Source organism: Callorhinchus milii, unplaced genomic scaffold (assembly GCF_018977255.1).
Source record: "Callorhinchus milii isolate IMCB2004 unplaced genomic scaffold, IMCB_Cmil_1.0 Scaffold4, whole genome shotgun sequence".
Classification (NCBI taxonomy): Eukaryota; Metazoa; Chordata; class Chondrichthyes; order Chimaeriformes; family Callorhinchidae; genus Callorhinchus; species Callorhinchus milii.
The window spans coordinates 60,467,359-60,488,778 of record NW_024704745.1 but is presented as its reverse complement, the minus strand read 5'-3'; the positions used below and the strand labels follow the sequence as shown (position 1 = coordinate 60,488,778).

At 39.3% G+C, this 21,420-nt stretch overlaps 1 protein-coding gene and 1 non-coding gene across 4 annotated transcripts in view; both read right to left on the bottom strand.

Moving 5' to 3' along the window:
• chst10 (carbohydrate sulfotransferase 10) overlaps window positions 1–21,420 on the bottom strand; it is a 58,370-nt gene that overhangs the window by 18,065 nt on the left and 18,885 nt on the right. For 2 of the 3 annotated variants that reach the window (XM_042334448.1, XM_007885350.2), the window contains 2 exons: window positions 19,574–19,706; window positions 11,695–11,789 (listed from right to left, as the gene is read on the bottom strand). In XM_042334448.1, the coding sequence (XP_042190382.1) occupies window positions 11,695–11,789; window positions 19,574–19,685 (207 nt within the window). In that variant the 5' untranslated portion in view covers window positions 19,686–19,706. Of the gene's footprint in view, window positions 1–11,694; window positions 11,790–19,282; window positions 19,338–19,573; window positions 19,707–21,420 lie in introns of those variants that run through there. The other variant, XM_042334449.1, reaches the window with a different exon arrangement.
• trnag-ccc lies at window positions 4,251–4,322 on the bottom strand. Its single transcript has one exon. It is a non-coding gene; the product is annotated as a tRNA-Gly (tRNA).

Sequence of the window (21,420 nt, the reverse complement as noted above, 5' to 3'; positions counted from 1 at the left end):
CCCCTCCCCATCTCTCTCTCCACCAATCAGGAGGGCCTCAGTCTTGTTGACGTTCAAGTGAAGAAAGTTAGTTCTCATCCAGGACTTGATGTCTGACACATATTCTGTCAGGCCAGCAGTGGTCCTGGAGTCGTGGGTGGAGGCAGAGAGATAAGCTAAGTTTGCAGATGACACTAAGCTAATGAAAGTGGTAGATTGCAAAGCTGAAAAGATAGGTGACAGGAAAATTTGAACATACTTGGGAATTGGGCAGAACGACGGTGGCAGATGAAATTTAATGTGGAGAAATGTATTGTACTTTACATGGGGACATAAAATCCAGGAAGGGATTTTGTTTGAATGGAAGGAAAATAATATGTATGTATGGAAAATCAAAAGGACCTGGGGATCCTGATTCACAATAAATTGAAGCTCTTGTAACATTGCTCTGTGGTAGTGTGTAAAGCTAACCAAATGTTGGGATGTATCAAAAGATTGATAATGGTGTAATCCTGCTATTGTATAAATAATTGGTGAGACCGTACTCAAGAGTACTGTGTACAGTTTTGGTTGTTGCAGTACAAAAAGGATATGGGAGAAATCAAGAGGATACAGAGGAGGGCACTCAGAATGATTGAGGGAATGGAGGGACTGGACTATGAGGATTGACTAAGTAAATTGGGCATGTTCACGCTGGAAAAGAGAAGATTTGAGAGGTGATTTGATTGCAGTCTTTAAGATTCTAAAGGGGCTAGACAATATAGATCATGACAGGTTGTTTCAACTAGTCCAGAATAATAAAATCAGAGGACACAGTTTGTGATTGAAAAGGGGGAAATTCAGAATGAATCTACGCAAACACTATTTCAGTAAGCGAATGGTAACCTAAGGAATGGAATCCCTAAGGAAACGGTTGAAGCAGGAAATGTTGATACCTTCAACAGATTAAATATTTTTCTTTTAGTAAATAACATTATGGGATATAGTCCATAGGTAATTCGGGACATATGTGCATGAAACCGCCAGGAAGGTGGAAGGCGAACTAGATGAATTTTGGTCTTTTTTTCGTCTAGCATTTCTTAGTTCTTATGTTTATTGTTATGTTCATTCCAGAAAAGAAGCTAGAGAAAAATATTGAAGGAGTTCATATTGTAAAATCCAAACAAGTCAATAAAAACATTGGTTCGCTGCAGGCATGCCTGTCTCTCAAAGCAGCTACTCTCTAATTCTTTCTCAGATGCTTCAGCCACAAAAAGTAAATGTCAACTTGAGACGGGCAATAAAACAAATGTACTCTAGACAATGCATTTCTCAATATAACTAGTCTCTGATGGTTTTTCCTATAAAGGTCACATTAAATATACTCCTACTTTTTAAATATCTGAAAATCTTAAATGTTACCACTGTATAAATCTTTCATTAATCCATTTCCATCAAACCAGGACGGTGAAGTGGATGTCTAACTACTTCCAATTCTGCAATAGCTTTGGTTCTGGGCTGTAATTGTTCAGTTTTTTAATGGACTTTGCAAAAAACAAATACTCAAACTCCCTGATGTAACTTCCTTTGCAAATGAAGATTTGCAAAGGAAGTTACTCAGGGAGACTTGCTGTGAATAACGCGCAAGAATCGAACTAGAAAACATATTTTGTGCCTCACGTGTAAAGCAGCACTTGATAGCACCCAGCTGACCATGCTTTAATGAGCTTTTCCCTGTATAAGGCAATTGTTATCTGTAGATAAACTGAAAATAGGAGGCAACATAATGAAAATAAAAGAATATCTCCACTTCATTAAAAAAATAGAAGAACTTGCATTGTTATAGTACTTTATCACATGTAAATGTCTGAGTGCTTCACAGACCATCGCGATTTAGAAAAAAGTCTTTTAAAATACTGAAGTCAACAAATGTAAAGCACAATATCATTATTTAGTGAAATGAATAGTTATTTATTAAAATTAACAGTTAAAAGGGAGGTATTCTTGCTTAATGCTAATGAATGTGCTTGCATGAACATTCATTTGAAATTAACAAAATCCAAGATAACTTCGATATGGGGAAGGGGAAAAAGGAATGCTAACCAAATCAAGTTTTTAACTGTGCCAATTCAAACATAATATACATAAAACTTTGCAAAGTCTAACAAACACATACAAATATGTGAAAAAAAATTCATGAATGATGCATCGTATGTACAAACATCCAATGCATCTTTGTTTTTTTTACCATTTATAGAAACCACCAAACAGAAGCTGAATAGAGCTATTCCCAATAAGACCACTATTGAATTAAAGTACCACACTAGTAGTCCCTATGCTTAAACTCAGTCTTCTAACTTGTACTTGTATCAGAAAAGTGGCTGCAACTGAGACCTCAACAAAGGAGTCTATGTCTAAACTGTAATATTTCTTAACTGTGTCCCATAGTAACTACTCCAAGGTAACACTTTTCAGTAACGAGAAACAGATCATTTTAATCTGAGAGATAGCTGCTCCACAAATAGATTGTGTCAGAAACACATTCTCCTAATTCTTAGTGCAAAATTAAGTTTTTGTGATTTTCTTTTAACTGACAACTTATTTTTGCCTGATTCCACTACTTGTGTCAACAGTCATTTCACCCCCATCTATCTTAGCAATTGGCTTTTGAACTACCACAAGTGGTGATTGAATTTGAATCCTTGAAATCATTCAAGAGAAATGGATATATACCAGGGAAGCAAAAATATTAAGGGATGTAGGGAAGAAGTTTGAAAATGTGATCAATAAAAAGGGTAACCTAAAAATAACATCAGCAGATCGAATGCAGGATTATTGTTACAATATGAACTCAATGAGGTCTTTATAATTCAGTCCCTGTATTCAGCACTTCTCAAAGCCCTAATGCAAAAGATTGCATGCACCTCTTCTCGCAACTTTGAATTCATGAAAGAAAGACATGCCTCACATCATTTCAATGTTAAGTGAAAGCTCACAAATGTTTAAGATTTTTTTAATAAATGTTGCCATAAGATAGTATAATGTTGCTTTAGGATAGTATAATATTCTTTAAACTAATCTTTTGTGAATAGTTTAGTAAAATTTCAGTCTGCATTTATATATTGATTGGACCTATTTTGAACATGTATGTCGCTCACTAAAAAGGATAAAAAGGATGCTCTACAGACAACATCAATATTTTCTGTCTGCTGGAGTCAATGATGTGGCAACTGCTGGCTTTCTAAAAAAGATCTTTTCATAGTTGAAGTATACTTGTATTGTCTGCTCAGAAATTACTTCAAGCCATCAGCTGCTACAACATTGACTCCAGCTGACAGAAGTTTTATTGACGTTTTCTAGAGAGCATTCTTTTTAGTGAGCGATATACATGATGAAGTTCAGAGGGGAGAGATAATGGAGGGCATGCTTAAAGAGGTAAGTCTTGAAAGTGTATGCTTTTCCCACCTACATGGTAAGATATAAAATAAGTTATGGAATCTACAGTATGTTTTTGTAAAACTTAATTGGAATATCATTTTTAAAATCAATACTTATATGATCTGAAAGGATGTCCTCAACCAAAGGAATCGGCCAGGCACTTTCTGATATTTGCAGTGGAACATTCTGAGATTAATACTGATAAAAATTCTGTCCCATTCACCCTTTCAAATGTGTGTACTGCACCCACCTATTTCCAGCCCTGATCCTAATCCCGTTTTTGCCCAAAAGGGCATTTCTATCCAACATATTAGGTGACTGTATCAGTTGGTAGCACCCTTGTTTCTGAGTCTGAAGGTTGTGGGTTCGAACTCATAACCTAAGATGACATTTCAAGGCACTGTTTAGCAAGTTTTCTGCTGCTTGTCCAACAAGCACCACCTCACCCATCAATGCTTTGTCTTGTAGGGTTAACAGAATGAGTAGGACGCATCTCTGTCCCTGATGACAGGTCTGCCCTTCCAAATCCTGCTGGTGGCTGGTTTGTCATCAGCATTGACTGTTATAATAATCCTTGCATTTGATATAGCGCCTATCACATCTTCGAGACGTCTCAAAGCACTTTAAAGAATATACTGTCAAGTGAGTTGACTGTTTATTTTGTGGGCAAAACTGGCAGCCATTGCACATAGAAGTGTCCCACAAACAATCATTGATTAAGTGACCAATTTATTATTATTTTTTGAAAGAATTATTACCCCAGGCAAAGCGATCTGCCAATTGACTAACAACCGGGTTCCTACATACAGCAAGGTAAACAGAGGCGTGTGGAGTAAGGAAACTTGCCTAATATATCGCCCAGCCGGGAATCAAACCCAGGTCTCTTGCTTGGGAGGCAAATGATCTAACCACTGAGCTACAGGACTCCACGGGAGAAGAAAAATACAATCTCAACTGGGACCAAATAGCTGCTTTTTAAAAAAAAATATAAAAGTCAGTTGAGATGGAGTGAAAGAGACACAAGACTGAAACTATTGAGAGCTCAACAAATGACTAAAATAAAGTCTCTCTAAGGGTGAGATCCATTTTTTTGTCACCCGCCCCCGAAAAAAATCCAACGCAACAAGTAAAAATACACCCCTCAAAAGCAAACAACCCTTTTTGTTCCTTTCTCCCTCTCTCCCCCTTCTCTCTCCCCTCCCTTTCCCTATCCCTCCGTTCCCCTTTCTCCCTCTCTTTCCCTTTCATTCTCTCACCCTGCCTTTATATTTCTCTCTCTCTTTCCCTTCCTCTCCTTGCCTTTTGATCCCTTTCTCTTTCATCCTCTTACCCTCCCTCTCTCTCTCCTATCCTTTTGCTCTCTCTCTTTCATTCTCTCTCAGCCTTCCTTTTTCTCTCTCTCTCTCCCTTTCCCCCATTTTCTCTTTCTCCCTTCCCTCCCTTTACACTCAATGTGTAGAAAACTCCTTTATTCTCAGCTTCCAAGTTACAAATCAAACAATCCACCCAAAAACCCTTTAGTCAGTTTTCGTTGCTTTTCTACCTCCTGAACCCCTTTCCTTATTTTCTTAAAGGGTATCATCAACAACAAGTTACATTTATAGAACGCCTTTCACGTCGGGAGGACGTCCCAAAGCACTGAACTTTCAAGGCCATCCATGGGCTTGCCCCCTCCTATCTCTCTGACCTGCTGACTCCCTACCAACCTGCCCACTCCCTCCGTTCATGGTGTTGGGTCAGGTTTCGGGGCCCGAGCGTGGGGGAGGGGTGGTGTAGGGGTGAAGGAAGGCAGAGAGGTGGGAGGGCGACCAAAGGCACGATCGAAGAGAAGGGTCTTGAGACCGGTCTTGAAGGAGGCAAGGGAGAAAGCGAGGCGAAGGGACCGTGGGATGGAGTTCCAGAGTGTGGGGGCAGAGAGGCTGAAAACCTGACCACCGTTGGTAGGATGGGTCGGGTGGGAGACATGGAGCAGACAGGAGCCCGCTGAATGGAGGAAGCAGGCAGGTTGGTAGGGAGTCAGCATTTCAGAGTGGTAGGAGGGGGCAAGACCATGGAGGGCCTTGAAAGTGAGGATGAGGATCTTGAATGGGGATGGGGAGCCAATCGAGTTGGGCGAGGGTGGGAATGATGGGATCGCGGAGCCTGGAGCATGTGAGTACACAAGCTGCAGAGTTTGGGATGATCTGCAGCTTGTGAAGGGAAGAGATGGGAAGGCCGATGAGGAGGGAGTTTCCATAATTGAGCCTTGATGTGACGAATGCGTGGGTGAGGGTTTCGGCAGCCTGAAGGGTGAGGCAGTGTCGGAGACTGGCAATGTTGTGGAGGTGGTGGTAGGCAGTACCGGTCATGGCGCGGATGTGGGGGAGAAAGGACAGTTCAGGGCACCCAAGACATCCCAACAAGACACCCAACAGTGACTTGGAGTACCGCAGATTCCATCCACCAAAGAGTGCTGACTCAATTCCAACATTCTATTACCAAGCATGCCAACCTGAAACCAACTGATTTCCAAAGAGACCCTGATAACCTTCTTCCCTAGCCCATAGCCCCCACCCCACCGAGAATATGAGAAAATAAATTAATCTAAAACTATTAATTGAGATGGATGATTATTTTGACTATTGCAAGTTATAAAGTCACCAGACTCTATGCGTTTTAATTCATACTAACTGTGGTATAATTTATGGAAACTGCTTACCTATCTCATGGTTCAGTTTAACCTTGACACGTATCAGAACAGTTATGTATATGTATGATAGTATCATGAAGTTCATGTTTAAATTAAGTGGGATAAATGTGGAGAAGCATTTGTATGTAAATAAATGCATGCTGGAAAAGAAATTTTTTTGTAAACAATGATGGCAATTTTGCCTTTGTTTCTGTGACAAAATACTGCAGACTACATACATTATTATGTAACTTAACAGAGACAGGCATGCAAGTCAGAGAACAGTGAACAAATTGAGTTTTGCACTATGTAAAACAAATTCAAACTAATACCACATGACACAAATCAAAGCATTCTGTACACTAGTCCTTTGATTTAATTAAAATAAAAAGTATCCCTTCAGACTAAGATTTAGTCCACAGAAAACCCTTTACTTTGAGTGACAGACGAGGAGGCAGAAGCAATAAAAGACACATCGTATTGGATAAGAAAGACTTGCAATAAACAATGAACCAGAAAATAAAGGTTAGAAACTAAACGTGAAGAGAAAGTAATGAAAGACAAGGTAAATCTTGGGAGTCAGAGTCTCAGTAATAGGTTTTATTACAGAATGGAGATTGATTTTAGTTTTCTGCAGAAATGAACACTTCTCAGAAGAAGGTTCTTTCAGTAGACTAGAACTCTCTTTCATTTGGGGGATAATAAGTTACAGATGTGTTCTACATTCAATCATTTATCACTGTGGAGTTGAAGTAATAGATCTTGGTAACATTTTATGTTCGACATTTCATATCTATAGTATTAGAAATAGTGTATGATGTTGAATATCATAATGCTTTGCAACTTATTTAGGTATTGTGAATACATCTTTTAAAAAAGCAGCAAATTCCAGGGATTTTCATTTTGTTTCCACACTGAATATATAAACTCTTTGGTAATTAAAATATAAAAATGATAGTATATAAATATTTTGAAGCAGTCCTGGCATCAAGGTATATTGGAAATAAATCATTGCTGATCTCTTGAGAGTGAAAATTGGAATTTGTTCTTCATCTAGACATCTTTCACCTGCATGAGTAAATTATTAGGCAGCAGGAAAAATTTAATCTAGTTTAACCTGCTTTTTCTATGAAGCGACTGAGCTCCAAAACTTTCAAAAACTTTATATACCACCCTCGATCCCTCTAATTTCTCATACTACCCACCCATTTCCAAAAGTCCTGGAACCCATTGTTGCAGCTCAATTTTGGCCACACTTTGGGACCGCACTCGCATGATTGGAGTCCTACTTAATCAACTGCCTCCACTGCATCTCAACAAATGTTATTTCCTTCCCTGCCCCCCCCAGTCACCAGTGGGTACCCCAGGGCTCCATCCTTGGCCCTCTTCTTTTCCTCATCTATATGCTCCCTCTTGGCGATGTCATTCACAGACAAGGGATAAACTTCCACATGTATGCAGATGACACACAAATCTACTTTGCCTCTTCCTGCATCGATTCCAGGTCTGCCAATGTTCTATCAGCTTGTCTGGCAGACATCAGGGCCTGGATGAGTGCAAACTTCCTGCAGTTGAATGTGGACAAGACGAAAGCCATATCCTTCGGCTCCTGTCAACGTCTTCACTCCTGCAGATCTGAACTCCTCAATCTCCCTGGACTCTCCCTCAGACTCACCAAACCAGTGTGCAATCTCGGCATCTGGTTCGACTGCCAGCTGTTCTTCCTCCCCCACATCCAGTCCCTGACCAGTACCGCCTTCCTCCACCTCCGCCATATTGCCCACCTCTGACTATACCTTACCCCAAATGCAGCCAAAACCCTTGTGTATGCGTTTTTCACCTCCCGCCTGGATTACTCAAACGCACTCCTTGCTGGTCCCCCAGCTCCACTATTCAATAAATCCAGCTCATTCAGAACTCTGCCGCCCGTATACTTACCCGGACCAAACTCTGTACCCCTTATCACCAGTTCTGACCAGGCTTCACTGGCTTCCCATCACCGAACAGATCAATTTCACGATCCTCGTGTTCAAATCCATTCACTACATGGCACCTCGCTACGTGTCCAACCTCCTCACTAACCAAACCACCACCCGCCACCTCCGCTCGACTGTCACCAGCCTCCTGCTTGTCCCTCGCACCATCCGCTCTACCACTGAATGTCGCGCTTTCAGCCACTACGCCCTGAAGCTCCAGAAATGTTCTTGCACAGCCTCTCCCCTTTTTCAATTCCCACCCAAAAACCTTCCTTTTCAACTGTGCTTATGGCCACATCCCCCACCCCACCCAGCTCAGAGTCAAGCTCCGCCACTGTTAGGCGCTCCGAGACGCTCCTCTGCGTGGAGGGCACTATATAAGTGCAAGTTGTTGTTGTATTTATATACTACTAGCGCGACCCGTTGCAGCTACGCTTGCAACCGAAGGATCCAATATGGAATGTATTTCAGTGATACCACTCACAAATAATTTAACATGCCATAAACACTGTGTGTACACCTAAGGTACTGCCATACATGTGTGATGAGCTTGTTTAGGTCATAGCTCATCAACGATAGGAAATTCTCCCCAAAATATGCCCATGACACTCACCTTTGTAAGACTGTTCCAATGAGGTATAAATCATTTCTCTACGTCAATCGGTTATTGCGTTATTGGTGGTCACAGAGATACTCAGTTCATCTTTATTAATAGAAGATAGTGCCTTTGACAGGGGTTTGCAGGGGTTGCAAACAGGTTTATTGTCAAAAAGACAAGAGGAAGGAGCCATAGAACTGGAAAAGTATTTAGTCTAATTGAAAACAAAGTCAGATGTGAATGGATGGAGTCTGCTGTCAATCAATTCTGATTTTACACCTCCCATCTCCTTTCCCTCCCTTGCTTCTTCCCTGTTCCTCTGCTGTCTCACTGATCGACAGCCTGGAGTCACTGGTGAATGGATGGAGTCTGAATGGAACTGCTCGGGTCTGAATCGCACAGAAGGCAACCACCAGCGCGGCATTTTGTACAGATTAACTTTTTTTTGTCCAAATTAACTGGTATATTTAAAATAGGTGACAATTCAAATTAATCGGGGCTGGGCATATTGTCTGATTGACCCCCGAGGTCAACTGGCGTCTGCCTTAAGCGACTGCCACATATGTCCATTTCCCTTTTTAAAGATCTTTTGGCTTCAACCATTATCCAGGGCTTGGAATCCACTTTGATTAGCTTGCAGAGAGATAAGCAGCTGGTGCTTAAGCTCCATACTTTCAACTAGTAGAACCATCGCTTAGTGGGAAATGTATCCGAGCTGTGGGCACAAAGATGATGGCAATGCGCTCACGCATTTTATGCTGAGCTGTGTTATCTACTGGGAAGCTCACAGTGAGTTCCTGGTACCTGCCATCCATCATGTGAGGGGTCAAAGCCATGCTTGTCGGATGTCAACCAACTTGCGACTAACCTCTTGGGGGGTGAGAAGGGAAAGAGGTAAGCGGGATCTCCCTGGAGCTGAACTGGCTCCAAGATGATGTGTTTGGCAACGGAAGAGCAGAATCGAGCCACCTTCTCTGGCAGTCTAGGTTGCTGAGCCAGGTGGGGCCACAGTATTCCAGGGCACTTTTGATGACTGGACAACCAGCCTGGCTCACTGGAGGACTTGAAAGCACAGACCAGTCACTGAGGGCTCCAGTTAACCCTGCAAGCCGAAGCCCTAATGAGTAGGGTGGTCCTACTGATCCCAATCCCCATCTCAGGTGTACATCCTTGACTGTCCAGCGCTTTGGGACAATCTCCCGACGTGAAAAGCGCTATATACCAATGCAATTTATTGTTATTGTTATTTGGTCACTCAATCAATTGGCTGCCGTGTTTCACCCACAAAATATACAGTCAATTCACTTTACAGTATATTCTATGAAGCACTTTGAGACATCTCGAAGATGTGATATCAAATTCAAGGATTATTATTTTTATTATTATTACTTTCTAGAAGCAGTTTGCATCGGAGAGAGGGTGCAGTCCATTCCAATAAACATCTCTGGAATTTCCACGTGTAGGTGGGATGCATAGAATTTTCTGTTTGGTTTCGAGACTCTTAAGAATCAAATGTGTCAGACACCTGGCTGACCAAAAAAACACCATCAGTTTTAGTTGGGCATTCCATTTCCTAATATCCCTTGTTCAAAAGATTCTCTTGGCCTCTTTCTTTGTATTTTTGGTAATCGTCATAAATTTACACCTTCTAGTTATTCAGTCAAATTATTTATTTAATAAATTAAAATCAACTCATCAAAATGTCTCAGTTTTAAACCCCTACATCAGACCTTTCTCCATTCCTGTGAAAATAGCTCTAATTTCTTTAGTTTCTCTTCATGACAAAAGCATCTGACTTATGGTATTATTCTAATGAATCTCCTCTGTACTCTTTCCACAATGTTGACATCCTTTGCAAAGTGGAGCGCTCAAATCTGCACACAATATTCTAATTGCAGGCTAAATCAATAATTTTGCACTGTCTGCAACAAATCCTCCAGCATTAGGCTATTTTCTGACGTATGTTATGGGCAGAAGTTGCATGGGTCCTGGAGCAGTTCCATTAAGATTAAGAGTGGATTCTTTAGACTACATTGGAAACCTTCTAGCCCTGCAAAGCAACAGTGAAGGCAAGGGCACAGAATTTTTAAGTCAGACAGCTCCACTAAAGCTCTCAAAGTGGAGCACAAAATCTAACCAACTAAACTCGACAGATAATGGAAAAGTACATTTTGGAATGGGTGGACCTGGCAAATCTCCATGCCTGAGTGGACAATTTAACATTTTGCATACTTTTTGTTTCATAGAATGTTACGGCACAGAAGGAGGCCATTCGGCCCATCGAGTCTGTGCCGGCTGTTTGACAGAGCAAGTCACTTTCACTAACCCCAATCACCAACTTTCTCCCCATAACCCTGCAAACCCGTCTTCCCCAGATACCTATCCAGTTCGCTCTTAAAAGCTGTTACCGAATCGGACTTCACTGCCCTTTCAGGCAAATCATTCCAAATTCCAACAACTCACTGAGTGAAAACATTTCTTCTAATCTCCCCTCTGCTTCTTTTGGTAGATATCTTAAGACTGTGACCACGGGTCACAGACACACCTACCAGCGGAAACAGCTTTTCCCTATCTGTCCTGTCGAAACCTTTCATGATCTTGAAGACCTCTATTAGGTCCCATTGTAACATTGTTACATAAATATTGTGATGTCACCCAAGATGTTTGTTCACAAACTGCTAACCAAATAACAGTAGCAGAATTGGAATAAAAAAGCTGTTTATTTGATTACTTGATGCTCTTCATCTAATTTCATGCAAATATTTTTCCAGTTTATGGCCTCCATTGTAATATAAACATCGCAAGGATCACGTACTGAAAACAAAGTTCTTGAGAAACATTTTTATATTTTTAATTAATAATGCTACTTTGCATAGAACTATAGGTACTAATTTAATATTAGGGATAGTACAATCCAAAATTAAATTTGTAAAGCGCCTTTCATGTCGGGAGGATGTCCCAAATAAAAATAAGCAAAGAAATGTGAAGCTGGTTATATTTATAATTCTGGGACAGAAGCTACTTTTGTTCTCTGAAGAGCCGACTGAGATCCTTACCTGACTGCCCATGTGCAAAGTCGGTCCTTGATATTCTGCTTTTTTAACATATCTGGTTGCAGTCCAATCCAATGTGTGTGGTTTGTTACCATATTCTGTGGAACAAAACATATAATTCAGACACAAAAAGGCAATACAGCTTGTCAATAACAATTTTTCTCAGGGATGCAGATCAATAGTATGAATCATTATTTTTTGTTGGAACAGGCATTAAGTACATAACAGAGAAAGATTGGTTTCCTTGTATTATAAGCAGACCTGAAAGCAAACTTTAGTGAATTTAATAATGCTTGCATTTGGTATAGCACCCTACACTGTGGAGTCCTGTGGAATCAGTGGTCAGAGCACTCGCTTTGCAAGCGAGGCACCTGGGTTCAATTCCAGGCAGGGCAAAACCTTGGGCAAGTTTCCTTACTCCACACGCCTAATAATAATCCCTCCAAAACAAAACAATAACAAATTGATCATTTTCAATCCGCGATTGTTTGTGGGACACTGCCATGCGCAATTGGCTGCCGCGTTTCGCCCACAAACATACGGTCAATTCATTTTACAGCATATTCTGTGAAGCGCTTTGAGACGTCTAGAAGATGTGAAAAGCGCTATATCAAATACAAGGATTATTATAATATTATTACACATTGTTTAGACATCTCAAAGTGCTTCACAGGATTTTTTGTAAAGTGTAGGAGCTATACTTGTAGGGTGGATTCAACGGCCAATTTGTGCAAAAGTCCATTAAACAGTCATTAAGTGGGAGATTACTGCAATGAGACTGGGAGAAGCAATAACTTGAACTTATGTAACACCTTTTACCAAATGGGCAAAATGGAGCAAAAGAGCCAGGAAGTTCCAGAGATTCTGAGCGTAGTGGCTGACTGTGTAATCATCTTTCTGCATAGAGTCATAAGATCTTTAACATCCACCTGTATCGGCAGACAGGACCTCGGTTTAATGTCTCATCTGAACCACTTCACTTAAACAATACTTTATCTCCCCTTCACAATGGATGTTTTTCATTTCAAATTCAAAACAAACACAAATAGCATTCATATTTTAATGAACTCTTCGAAGGCAATATAATACCAATGGTCTCCTGATCAGCTGGATGTTGATATACACAGATTTGCTGCCGCACCATAAATGTTAAATGACAACAATATTGTGCTGAAAAGACGTATTCTGTATTGTAATATGATATGCAAGGGCAGAATTTCAGCAGAAAGTTGTAGTGGTTGCCAAGGCTACTCAAACTGATTGAAGCAGTGAGCAGTGAAAACGGATGAGGCAGCAGTGTTTAGTTCTTCTCATTATGTTAATAAATTGTTCTGTGGATTAGCTCCCACTGCAAAATGTAATATTACTCGGGTTTAACAAGCAATAGTGTTTAACAAGAAAATTTACATATTCTAAATCACATTTAAAGCTGCAGTTCTGATTAAACAATCCACAAGTGAAATTTAAAAAACTTGAAATCAGCCAAACAATACTGTTTGTTTACTCAAGCTCAGCTCAACGTGCAATGATCAAAAACAGATATAATAATAATCCTTGCATTCGATATAGTGCCTTATCACATTGCTTCTACACTAAAAAAACATAAGGAAGAAAAACACAGCAATCAAAATTTATGACCTGAACAAAAACCATTAGAATGTTTAAAACACCTGGGTTACAAAGTGAAGGTTTTATCAGGACTATTTTGGAAAAAATTACCATCAATTAGCTACCTCACAAAATATATTAGGTCTAAAGTGGAAGGAAATACAGTGGCAGTAGTAGAGTCAATTTTAATATACAGTAATGTACTCTCCACTAATTGTAATAAAGGTAATTAAAGAAAAATACCTTCTACTCATGGAAGGCATGTGGAGATTTATTACTTTTTCTTCCCTATGGAGATGTACCATTTTAAATCTCCCTTCTCTGTCGGGAGCGAGTCAACCCACATCAGCCAAACAAACTTCAGCAATCAATCTCATAGTAAATCCCACAGTTCATATAGCCTTAATGCTAATTTGAAGAGAACCAAGATAGAAACACTAAGCTTCACCAAAGTGAAGAGTACCCAGCTCAAACAACTCTTGATCAGGATCTTGTTTTGAAAGGATACTGCTCTCCAGAATTTCTACTTGCCGATGCTCCAACAAGTGAGTGGCATCCTACAAGACCTAGTTTCACGTAATACTAATTTGTTAAGTTGTTGAAATGTCTTAAAAGCATTTACAGGGTTTACTGTTAAGTTTAATCACTATTTAACCATCCACAAGGTACAAAAATCTACTGCCAGGAACATCACCTGCACCAAACTCTACATCCCAATACTAACCAGGCTCCCTCTCTCTGAATAGATCAACTTCAAGGTCTTCACTGATGCATACAAATTCCTTCACGCTCCCAAACCAATTCTTTGATCGTCTTGGTGGCCAAACCATCGGTCGTTACGCTCCCAATGCTCTAGAACTCTCCCTCTATCCCTCCTCCTCACCTTTCTTATCAAATCCCACCTTGAAACCTACCTGTTTGGCCACGCCTCTGACCACATTCCCCCCACTTCCTTCTCGTTCAATGTCCAACCCGCAATAATAAAGAACTCCCAAATGTTATCCTACTTGAAAGGTGCTAAATTCAAGTTGTTGTATTTGTAGGAGCAAACAGCAGATAATTTGCGCACAGCAATGTCTCACAAACATGACCGATTTTATCTAGGAGAATAATGGCCAGAACACCAGAAAAGCACCTTTCTCTTTTTTTTAAAATAATGTCATCTTTAACCTGCAACTAAACAGGTAGACAGGACAAAGGTTTACTATCTCACCCTAAAGACAACACCTCCTACAGCGTAGCTCTTCCCAAGCACTGCTGGAGCAGAAGCCTAGACTGTGAACTCAAATTCCTGACATGCCTTCCTGGGGGAAAAAAAGTAAAAAATATTTGATTACTTCCTGCAAAGGTACGTGTTTGAAATTCACTTTACATTAGTCCGTTGGGAACCAGCGTACAGCACGTTTCTCTTCTTGTGTTTAATAAAGGGGGCAGGCTGCACATGACCAGTATAAATTGTGGTGTGAATCACTCTTTGAATCATGACGAGCCCTTCTCTGCAAATCACTTGGAGTGGTTTTATTAAATAAACCTGGTGCAAATTGAATTGGGCTTTGCTTTCCAATAGTCTGTCAGACGGTCAAGTTGACAAACAGCTCAGGAATGCTTCTGCATGTTATTAAAATGCAGGTATTGAGTCACATATTTATGTTACAAAACCAATACGATTTTGGAATACTTGAATTCTGAATTACTTGAGTCTCAGATTTGAAGCATCTCTAAATCTGGCTGCTAAATGGATCTAAGCAACTCATACTATCTCTGTGTGCAAAAAACGTTCCTGCCTCAACCTCAGCTCGGTGGCCGATTCACACCTCACTGCAATGCTGTTTCTCAATTCCCCATTACTTTTGCTTCTGCAGATAGAAAACAATGAAGAGTCCTGAAGTCCAAAAATAAAAGTTGCAAAACAATGTAAATGTCACCATGCTTGTATGAAGATAAGCTGTTAAATTTTTATCTCAAATGATTTTTCAAGTATCAACAATATCTGAGGTACGTCGGGAGGCGGATGTGAGGGATATTGCAAGAATACAAAGTGGATATCCTTGGGTAGAACAAAATGCCTGGGGAGGTGTTGGCCACATTTTTGACAATCTTAGGCAATGTATAAAAACTGTATGCAGTTACCATGCAGAGAAAGGCAGGTACACACAGGTGTTGGATTCAAAGTGAACATCAATTGGTATTCCCATAAAAAACATAGAGATCGTTGGTTTGAGAAATGGAACAATTCAAAAAAAAGTACAAGGATTGCTCTTCTGAGGTCTGAAATACATTATTAATTCAGAGCAGAGAGAGAATTCTATTCTGCATCAGGTTGTTCTGTGCCTGACCTGGGAATGTTTGAAGTTGGCATTGCGTATTCATGTGCAATAGTGTACCATTCCCAAGCACTGATATATCTGACCTTGATGAGCACCAAAATCAACTAAACAAGACAAAGAGAAAAACTGATAATCAGTCTAAAGAATTTCAATGAGCAAACCTTGATTGTATTTTATTCTTGGGGTCAATTGACTCTGACTTTTAGTTCTGTGCACAGTATTGCATAAACTAAATGCTGATCGAGAAAGTCAAATCCTGGGACTGATCTTACTATTTTCATCAGTGTTATCATCAATTCCAAATATTCATCTGTCTGCTACCATGTAAAACTCTGATTCAAAACAGAGTGCAATGCATTACTGGTAACCATTAAATGACTGTAAAGCTTAAATTTCACATTTTCTTCCTGTGCACTTGTCACTTCAACCATTTTATTCACCAAATTGTCATTCTATTTATGTTTAAGAAACTGGTTAAAATAAGTTATGGGGGATCACATTGTGAGATATTTATCTCCTGCAGTTAACACTACTTGACTCCCCACCAACTTCATTTAAAATAGTGTGTAATCATTGAGCTTGCTGGCGGTGCTTTGATTCTGTTGCTCATTGCGTTTTACTACCAGTTCACAGAATACCAACTTAACTTTTAAATCTTTTGAGCAAAGTTGGAAGAATGTCCCACAAAACGATAATTACCATCTGTGATATTTGTAACATTACATACTGCATTTTTCACTCCATATTACACAATATTGGTGAGAAATGTAAAGTCAGGTTGGGGCAGGAGAATTTTTTGGTGGAGTCGCACAAGAATCAATGCTCGTTTCTAACCTACATAAATGAGCGGTTACCAAAATCCAATTTTAATCTAATGGGTCAAAGCACGTTTGTTAGAAAGATCATGTCTGCAGCCACCCCACTCTGCACACAGCGAGCATAAACGAGAAGTTATACAATATTTAAGAAGTATCTTCCACCAATTAATCCCATCAAACAGAGTGAAACAAATTATTCAAAGCCAAAATCTTGGAGCTGCAATTTAAAAGAGACAGGCTGATTTTAAAAAAAGGCACATTGTAGGGAGTCATCTTCCTAAAGATTCAGGATACAGCAATATTTTTATAGAAAGGATCCATTTATGAAAATGCTGAAAAGGCCAATAGACTGAATTTGCTCAAATCTGCAGTTCGTCTAAATACTTATATTTGTTTAGTCAAATTGGACAAATTCAGTTTTTGTTTACTTAACCAAATCCCAGGTATAACCTTTCAAAAGTAGTGTGCCTAGTGCTTCTTTTTAACATTCATACTAATAACATTTTCTACTTACCTAAAGTGGTGCTGAAGGATGAATAACAATTTACACATACACATTAGGTCTAATTAAAACAAGTTAATAAACTATCCATTGATGCTACAAAGTGTACTTTCAATGTTTCTTTAATTATGTAATTAGCAACCAATAAAAAATATGCCAATTACATAATATGAAAACTCTTGCATTTGATATTTTGCCTTTCACATCAGAACTTCTCAAAAACCTTACATGCCTTTACTGTAAAGCGCTATGCATTTTGCAGGGGAAAGCGGCAGCCAAATTGCGCAAAGAAATGGCCCACAAACAACCATGAAACGAATGAACAATGTTATCTGAGGGGATTTTGGGGAACTTTCTTTTCAAATAGCATTTATAGGATCTTCAATGTATATCGAAACAGGCAGATGGGACCTTGGTTGAATGTTTTTTAAAGGACAGATAATGTTTAATTATTTTCAATGAATGTTCATTAAATAATTAGGGATCACTTGTAATTCCCTCTGTGCACATCATTTACACATAATACACCTGCATTTATACATGGCAAGTGAGAGTTCTCCAAAAAGATATATGGAAACCTTTATGTCCATTTGTCACAGAATATATCGTATTACAATATCTCTTATTTCACAGATGATCCAAAGAGCAAATGTATTGTGTATTGTGTAGCCATTTTCAAAGTAAGAATGATATGCTGAATTTACGATATTATGTTGCCAGAAGCAATCAGTGGCCGACAGTAATTTGCTTAAATTATTTGGTTCACTGAGGCTCAAATACTAACATTAAATTAACCTCTTGGGTTTTATTACTTATCTGTTCGATTAATTAACCACACTATGATGGAAAACATATTGCAACTAAACAATCTTTAAACATCATGTACATTATTAAGAGATTGGACACTTAAATTGTATACTTAAGAAAAAAATAGCAAAGAAAAAAATCACTGTTGAAGCTGTTGCATAAATATCAGCGATATTTTTTGTGTGAATTCCTTCCAGTATCATTATTTACTGCTTAATGTAGGAGGCAGCATAACACGGTGTTTACTTATTGTATTATGTTACCAGCATTCTTTATGATTTAATATATTATACAGAACAGAATGAACAGGCACCAGTGGTAATGAATTACAAAACATTATTCCAACCAAAGTTTAGGTAGTGCCATATGCCACAACAACAAATTACATTTGTGGAGTGCCTTTCACGGCAGGAGGGCATCCTAACTGCTATTACACTATTTTCTTCATCTTAAATCACAAAAATAAGATAATTCCCAGACTTCTCTTCCAGTATTTTTATATTATACATGGTTAACTTTTTAAAAAAAAACACATTAGAGGATACAGATGATATAAGGAGGCACAGTATTTGTGGCTCAAGATATCATAAAGGTAGTAATAATAATCATCTTTGCATCTGATATAGCGCCTTATCAGACCTTCGAGATATCTCAAAGCGCTTCACAGAAGGGAAGGTGGGTTCGGCCAAGGGAGGAAAAGATGTCTGAAAGGACGATAAAGAGGAAGCTCTTGAGGTGGGCCTTGAAGGTGCAGAGGGAAGGGGTGAGTCTAAAGGATCTAAGATGGAATTCTAGAGAGTGGAAGCAGATGCAGAAAGTCCGATCACCAAAGGTGTGACAGGTAGGGTAGGGACATGAAGCAGGTTTTGCCCGCTGAGTGGAGGAAGTGGTCGGTTTGTTAGGGATTGAGGAGATCGCTGATGTAGGGTGGTGTAAGACCATGGAAGAATTTATTTTATAATATTGTATTATATTGCAATAATAATAATCCTTCCATTTGATTTAGTGCTTTTCACGTCTTCTAGAAGTCTCAAAACACTTCACAGAATATACTGTAAAGTGAATTGACAGTATATTTGTGGGCAAAACACGGCAACCAATTGTATTATATTGAAGAACAATATCACTGTCATGTTGCCTTAACACATAGTGGAGTCCTGTAGCTCAGTGGTTAGAGCACTTGCCTCGCAAGCGAGTACATGGGTTCGATTCCCGGCAGGGCGAAATGTTAGGCAAGTTTCCTTACTCCATATGCCTCTGTTTACCTAGCAGTAAGTAGTATACAGTCAATTCACGTTACAATATATTCTGAAGTGCTTTGAGACGTCTCGAAGACGTGATTAGGTGCTATATCAAATGCAAGGATTATTATTATTTACCAGCTATAAAACATATTTTAACTTCAATTAAATAACTCCTTTTGTTTCTGCAATGTGAATAGGCTTGTTCTGTAAATCAGGGAAAAGACCGGAATGATTTGATTAAAGCCAGTAAAACAAGACTGTGAAGTAAGATACCAGGGGACAAACCTTTTAAGTTACAATTTTCCCAAAAAGACTGCTACAGATTCCTTCAAGAAAATCTCTTTCGTACAACTACAGCTGGAAATGTATTTTCCGACGATGAAAAGAGAAAGGGGATGAGAGGAAGGAAAGAAAAAATAACAATCAAGATTCAGCAAACCTGTGGCTCTTTCATTGATCTCATAGAAATTAAATGAAAAACATGTATAAATAGTGCTATAAAAATTAGCAACAAATTATTTGCATCATTTAAGTGATTTACTTGAATATGAAAAATTATATTGACGCCTGACCTACCTTCTTTATCTCTGAGACTCAAAGTAATGAATTTACTGACAAACAGCAACATGAAGACTGCCCATCCACACACAGCTAGCAACAAGGATCGGTGCCGCATGTTTTCAGACATAAGCCATCGCTCTCAAGTGTTCTGAAAATGAAAAAAGAATATCTTAAGATTAATTAGGGCAGCGATCCACATTCACCGTGTTAGTCTGCTGCAAATAAAAACAGCATTAAATCAGACTGACAAGAGATTAAAGCAGCCAAACCTACATTTGGAGCATCAAGCATGTCAGCCGTCTCAAATGAATGTTTTTTCAATTTAATTCATTCAAAAAAGCTTCAACAAAGAATAAGGATGTACTGGTAAAATTTGTAAGAACTTAAAGCTGAAATAAAGTTGCAAATTTCCACAAAACACAGAGCACTATAATTTTGTTTGCATTTTGTAAATTCAATTTCCAATAACAATTCCGATTCAGGGGAGTTTCCAACCTTGACCACTAGAGTGTTAGCAGGATACGCTGCACAATGCTCTTCTCATAGGGTGTCAGCCTGGCTCAGCCGATAGCACTTTTACAAAAGACTGGGTTCAAGTCTCACATTAATATCGTATTTTGAACTATCAGATATAGGCTGACACTCCAATATAGTGATGGAGACAACTGAATTGTTGGTGTCGACTTTCAGATAGAGGTCCCACCTGCCTGTTGAGGTGAATGTTAAAGATCTCATAGCACTGTTTGAGGAAAAGTGAGTTTCTCCCAGTTTACTAGCCAACAATTCCATCAAATAAAATTGTTCCTTCATTTCATGGCTGTTTGTGGGACATCAACACGCGTAAATTGGCTGCCTCGATTGCCTACAAATGCAGTCACAGTATTTCACATAAAATCCTGTAAAACGCTTTAGAGACATCGACGACATGAAGGTGCTACATCAAAAACAAGGATCAATTATTTATTATTAATATGGGAACCAGGACACTTGTGCAAACATTCTCCTTGATCCCACAGAAAAATTCACTGTCCAGAAAGCTAAATGCAAAAAAAAAGTGGAAGTGAGCATATACAACCACACCTTTTAGTATATTACTAGGTTTACGTGCAAGCTTCTTATTCTGTTAAATCTATTTTGTAAATCAAAACAGGTGGTGCAGCTCGACAAGAGTACTGATTCACAGCACCAGAACAGATCATTCCTTGAAGTCAGCAATCGCCCAAACTCATTGGATTCCAAATCTAAGCCTGCTGCTGCAGGGAAATATCAAGCAGAGGGAAGAAGAAAGAATTGGTGCTACAATCACCCTAGGTTGTCAGGTTGTTCTTATGCATTCCCCTAGTACCTGCTGATTTCAGTGAGATATTGGCAGATACCTGCAAGCTGAATGTCAGTCAACCAGGGAGTGTGGTGCAAGCCACAGGGGAGAAAGTTCAAAAAGAATAAAAAGGAAAGTTTAATCTCGCGGAACATAAAGTTAAGTTTTAAAGTGAGTAAATTTATTAAGAGGTGATTACTTTGGCCGATTGAAAGATTTAACTACAATTTGGAAAAGACAGTGTTTGCTGCTCGTTATTATAAATTGCACCTATCAAAAACATATTGCACCGTTAGCTCACAACCACAAAATCCCCCAGGTCAAGCTTTTACATCACATCTTAAGTGAAATTAAAATCTGAGGACAACACTCTACATTTCACTCATTGGAACAGCCCTAAGTGGTAGGGTGGTCCTCGCTGGACAAGCAGTAGGAAAGCTTGCCAGACAATGACAAGCTATGTAGTTTCAGCTGGTTAGTCAAGCAGTACCTTAACGCACAATCTGGGGACCCAAAGTCTTGGCTCTTGCCAACCTACACCTAA